General features: G+C 35.9%; 1 protein-coding gene across 1 annotated transcript; it reads left to right on the forward strand.

Annotated features, from left to right (window-relative positions):
• The first annotated feature begins 1,359 nt into the window (after positions 1-1,359).
• Positions 1,360-2,309, forward strand: LOC113765214. The gene has a single exon (XM_027309308.1). The coding sequence runs from the start codon at positions 1,473-1,475 to the stop codon at positions 2,046-2,048; it is 576 nt and encodes a 191-aa protein (XP_027165109.1). The 5' UTR covers positions 1,360-1,472; the 3' UTR covers positions 2,049-2,309.
• Positions 2,310-6,139: the final 3,830 nt, after the last annotated feature.

The raw sequence follows: 6,139 nt of genomic DNA on the forward strand, positions 1-6,139 counted from the left end.
CGTCTTGTATATCTTGGAAGCAGGGTGCACACGCGTAGAGAGATTAATCGATAAAAAAATCGAGATATTTTCTGTGTCGAAAAAAAAGTTGACAAAGACAAAAGCTATGATAAACTAATCTAAACTTATCATTTTGCGCATTGTACATGATCTTTAAGAAGTTTGTTACTACTTTTAAATACTACTAGATAGACTAGTAGGTCACTAGAACTGGAGTAAGATCTTTACATAAATGTCAAAAAAAATTGCATTGGAAATTTGGTAAAATGATTTTTTTTGTCCCTCACTTTTAAAAGTATAATTTTATGTCCCTTACATATTCACATCGGTTAAATTTAGTCCCTAACTAGGTTTCCGATCATTTTTTGGCCGGAATCTATCACGTGCAAGGCACGTGATCATTTTTTAAGGGTAAATTTGTCAAATTATATTTTACATAATCTGATCTATAGTCCTCCACATTTTATAAAATAAATTTTTTCGTCCCTCACATTTTATAAAATGATTTTTTTCATCTCTCACATTTCACAAAATGAATTTCTCCATTCCTCACATTTCAAAAAATGAATTTTTCATTTCTCACTAATTATGTGTTTGAATACATTTTTTTTAAACATATGTATATATCTATTTAATTTTACTTAATAATAATAGCATAAACACATGTATGTAATTGGGCCCAACTTGTGGGCTATCTTCTTTTTTTGTATGATTATGACTAATATTTATCAATAGAACCTTAATTTGCTTTTTCTTATTGTATTTTGTCCGAAAATAGCTTTATTGGCCAAATTGACAATGAATGCAAGATTTTTTACTAGCTAATACCAGATGAAATCAAATGATCACGTATAATATATGGTATTCGTATTGTTAAATGAAATCAAATAGACACATACATATATTTATGCTATTCGTATTATTAAGCAAAATCAAATAGACATATACATGTGTTTAAACAAAATGTATTCACACACATTTTTTTTAAGGGTTTCCCTCACACACATAATTAGTGAGGGATGGAGAAATTCATTTTATGAAATGTGAGGGACGAAAAAATTATTTTATAAAATGTGAGGGACGAAAAAATTTGTTTTATAAAATGTGGAGGACTATAGATTAGATTATGTAAAATATAATTTGACAAATTTACCCTTCAAAAATGATCACGTGCCTTGCACGTGATTGAATCCGGCCAAAAAATGATCGAAAACCTAGTTAGGGACTAAATTTGACCGATGTGAATATGTAAGGGATATAAAATTACATTTTTAAAAGTGAGGGATGAAAAAAGTCATTTTACTAAATGTGGGGGACGTTTTGGACGATTTTTCCAAAAAAAAAAAAGACAAAATAAATACTATTCCCTTCCCTTCCCTCCTCCCATTGCCCGGGAAAATCTTCGCTGCCCAAAATCCCTAACCCTAGCTGAAAATTTACTCCCGTTTCTCAAACCCTCATTCAATTTCCCGATGGAAATCTCTGTCATCTCCGATGCATTAACGTCAGTGGCCTCAACCCAAGGTTTAAGCTTAGGGGTTTCAAAGCTCAACTTCTGTTCAAATCAGTCTTCTGAACAATCCGCCGGAATTCTTCAAATCTCCGCCATGATTTTTCCGCTCGATGCTGTTGCACCACCGCCGGTGAAGTCGAATCGGACAAGAACTTTACCGCGTAGACTGATCAAGAAAAGGCGTCGTACCAGAAGAAGATCTTCAACCGGTGATGATGATAATGATGATCGGGAAGAAGTTTTCGGGTTTTTTGGCGGCGACGGAGGAGTTTTTGATGGGCCGTTTAATAATGGTGGCGGCGGCGGCGGCGGCGGTAGTTGGAATTTTGGTGGGTTTGGAGGGGCAAATTGGGAAGGGTACTCATCCAACTCGTATAATGATCCAGCGTTCGATTTTGTTTACGAGGTGTTGTCGTGGATTGTTTTATCGAATTGTTTGCATTTTGCGTTTAAGAAGGTTGTGAGGATTGTGGCTGATGTATTTGGTGATCCTGCTAGGGAGAAGGTCCCGATGAGATTGGAACCTGTTTGCTGAATTGGTAAAAGAAATTGACTCCCCGAAGCAAAGATAAACTCTTTACTCTGATACACATAATTTAGGATTTGATTATATGTTCTTCGGGAAAAAAATTATGTAAATAAGTGGACAGTACATTTAGGACTATGCTTCTTAAGTTCGCAATTGCATTTACCTTTTTATTGTTTATCAGCGTAAATAATGTAAATATTCATCGATGGATGTCTGACTGATTTTGAATTTGCTTTACTCTATATGATTCTTCTATCCACCGACTGATATAGTTGCGTTACATGGATTGCGTGTTGGTGATACTTCTGTTATACGTTCTGTGATGATTGTTGTGGAGATGTGTTCCCCTTCCATCATACAAGTCTGTGAGCAAAGATTTGAGTTGTCTTGACAAATAAATAAAAGTGTAAGCTGGAGATTTTTTATGCTACTTGACTTACAATGCTGGATATGGTAAGGGTAGCACAATCAATTACTCCTAAAATTTTTTTTGCTCTTGCATTTTGAAGATTTGCTTGGCCTTAAAGATGTATCTTTTTCTTTGTGATTCTTGATTATCGTAGACTTTACATCTCCCCTTCAAAAATGATTCCCCTCCCTATATCTGCCTTTCAATGTGGTCTACGTAGTGTATTCTGGGTCATCTGGTGAATGGCAAGATCGAGTCTTTGAGCATGGTATGTTGCTGTATTGTTGTTTGGGAGTTCATAGGATAGTTATTACTTCCATGTGAAAGTGTCTGAAGCCTGTGATCACCTGTTTCATTTCTGGTTTACCAACAACAAATATTTTGTAACTAATGAGAGCCAAAGAGGCTGTATTTCTTTCTGGTTTGAGGGGGCTAGAAATGTTGTAACTAGTAAGATTCAAAAGGAGCATTTGGTGGTTTTATCTTCTTCAGAAGTAAGAAACCAGTAATTAGCTTGGCCCCTCTGGGTAGTCAAATCTCCTATTACTGCCAGAAATTACGAACTTTCTTTTGATGTCCCTGCCCTTAACTTGTTATGTTTAAGATCTTACGACAATGAAGTTAGTGAATATCGATCATATGCCTTGTGAAGTGCTATATTTACATTATCTTGCAAAGGAACATCCAATGGTCTCTCTTTTACTGACTTAGAGGCCTTGAATACCCTAATAATTGGGATTTGTCTAGGGCAAATTTCAGGTTCTTTATTTTATTTGAAGTCAGGCTGATTGATAGAAGCATGAGTGCCTTTCTTTTGGGGGTTTTGTTCACGGCCTCTGAACCAATTTAGTATGATTGCAATTTTTTTTCTTCTTTTGGTGCTTGTCCTTGCATTGACTGTTGAGTCAACTGGCTACCTCCTTGTGTAATTTCTCTAGCACAATCGCTGTTGCAATTTTTTGTAGTTTCTTTAGTATTTTACTATTAAAATTAAGACTAACAGAAGGTTTGGAGGCATGTGCCTCAAAGACTGTTTGTTCCCCAGCAGGTTGGCTGGTAAATTCTTGACATGCCGCTCTCATGCAATGGACCTAACTTATGTACGACTTCATATCACACTTTTCTACTTTCTACGCCTTTTATCTTTTACATAGGAGGGAAGTATCAGATCATGATGGGGGAACTAGGCAGCAAACTGTCAAGGAACAAAGATGGCAGTTTGAAAAAGCCCCACGCATATGTCCCATTAAGATTTGAAGTGACACAATCAGCACTTGGTTCATGCATCTTCTTAGTCACTTTCGATCGACTAATTATTCCTAGTAATTACAATTACACATAAAACACTTGATAAATTATTTTAATACCCCGAGTCTCTATCTGCCGACGTACGTCTGTCTGTCTGTGGTTTATTCTTTTTTCTTCTTCTTGGATATGGATCTTTCTCACTACTTTGTGTCTCTTCTATCTCCTGTTCCAGTAATATTCGATTTTGAACTGCTAGATGTGGCAGTAAACATCAGGGCATTGTTCATCTGTTTCGTAGAAAAGGGGAAAAGATGTTACCGGAAATGTGCAGAAAATTTCAAAGAGTGCCCAAATAGTTGTTGGTCCCATTCAGCGTTTACTCCTCCTTTCCGGAGCATTTTCCTGGGTAACTTCCCAAGTACCTTGTAGGTGATACGGCTGCTCTATACATAATAATAGCTCTTCCCTTTAATACCCGAACATAAAAGTCCTGTGCATTAATTTCCAAAATAAACAGGCATAGGATGGCCTTATGCATGAAAATTCTTCTTCAAATTGCGTAAGATGGAATTTCAAGAATGCAGATGATTATCCAGCTGAAAACAAACTCTATCGTAATTTAATTTGATCGCCGAAGTATTTTGCGATTTTTTTCTGTTAAAATCAAGTAGTAAATTGCACTAACTTGTGTGATATAAACTGAAAAGTGAAATTCCAAAAGTTTAAGGACATTTTTTCCCCAGCACACCACCCTAGGTAACTTGCCAAACAATTTGTCTTTTTACGAGAAAAGACCATTCCAAACTGGTATCAAGCACCTTTTGTTTTCGAAACAAACGAGTAAACATGAAAACCCATTCGGGACTCCTATCAAATTAGCGATCGATGCACGCTTGATGCGTGTGTAATGAATGTAGAATCCTTCGTTTGAGATAACGAATGTAGAATCCTTCATTTGACAACAAAATTTAAAAGTAGTAAATTTAAAAAGTTATTGCAACAAAATATGATAACAATCAAACAAAAAAATTAAAAGAAGCAATCACATGCAGTGATTGATTAATGAATCTTTTAAGAAGTGGAAATTTTTGTTCTAAATGTACTCTTATATTGAGATGGAACTCCACAATCATCTAGAGGATATTGTATTCAACAATTGAAAAGCATCAAAATCTCATGGCAAGAGATAGAAAAAAAAAGTTCCGTACAAAGGAGATGGAGAAGAAGTTATTTATGTGATTTTGATTTGTAGTTCGGTGGCGGGGGTATTTCATCGTGTGATGTTAGTGGTTCGTTAGAGTGGGATTAGTGATGAGTAGCTATTTTCTTGATAAAGGTAATATGTACATAAGAGAGAAGGAGAGTTGAGTTGAATAATAAAAAAAGGAGAGATTTTTAGTAAGAGATTCTGAATCCAAAATCTCCCACTTAAAAAAATAAAAAAAGAATATATACGTCACAAGGCTAATCTAATTTTCAAATGATTCAAATCAACTCTGTATTTCAATGTAGGCTCCGTATGTCTTGACTTGGAGGTGGTTCAGTATTTTCCGAGTCTTCAATAACAACGTAGTTGGGTCTATGTTTTCTTCTTATTATAGGAATAGTCGTAAGCAAATATTATTGTTTGTCAAAAAAAGAAAAAAAAAACAGAGAAAACACCTGTATGTGCAACGTTTTCCCGTCATAGAATGTAGAATAGTCAATGTTCTAAATGCACGGACTACCGAATCCAGCCACAGTAAAAGTTAGTGTGCACTATACAGTTGACCCCTTAATTATTGAGGTCTGAATCCTTCTCTCTACCAGAAGAAAGGGTTCACGAGACAATCTAAGATTTGACGTTTCTTGGGTGTTTTTTGTTCTCTTGTCTCCGTAGCATTTGCGAAATTTGGTTGAAAGATTTGAAGACGAGCAGGCTGCAGCTTAGAAAGGAGACATTTTGGCCATTATCCGACGTGAAAAAACAATGCAGACAAAAATCACATTTGTATTGATCCGCTCGGTGCTCTTTTCAGCGTTTCCCCTTGACAAATGACTCACTGAATTTGCGTGTAAAGGGGTTCCAGTCTTACAATTTTAAAAGGGATTCCAATCACAAAGGTGCCCCATAAGTAAGGATTATTTAGGTAGAAGTCCTTTCTTTATACAGTCATCACTACACTAATACGTATGACTTAAGTACAATGTGAACTCCACTACTAATTACGCAGGTCAATTGGAGCAAACATTAGTTAAGAAATGAGGCCCAATGGGTGATTCAAGAAATCAGTAGTATACTACTAATCCGTTTTAACTCCTAATTTGGTAGGCGTCAACCAAGCACAAGTAGTGGTGTATTAATTGTAGTTAACGGGTTGATATTAAAAGGGAATTCTTTCCTCAAATAGTGACCTCTGTGCCCCCCACTGGCAACAGCAGAAATAAACGAATACTCGAC

Source organism: Coffea eugenioides, chromosome 3 (assembly GCF_003713205.1).
Source record: "Coffea eugenioides isolate CCC68of chromosome 3, Ceug_1.0, whole genome shotgun sequence".
NCBI classification, from domain to species: Eukaryota; Viridiplantae; Streptophyta; class Magnoliopsida; order Gentianales; family Rubiaceae; genus Coffea; species Coffea eugenioides.

Excerpts from the sequence above, each read along its gene's own strand:
- LOC113765214 (XM_027309308.1), top strand. The coding sequence starts at position 1,473 with ATGGAAATCTCTGTCATCTCCGATGCATTAACGTCAGTGGCCTCAACC.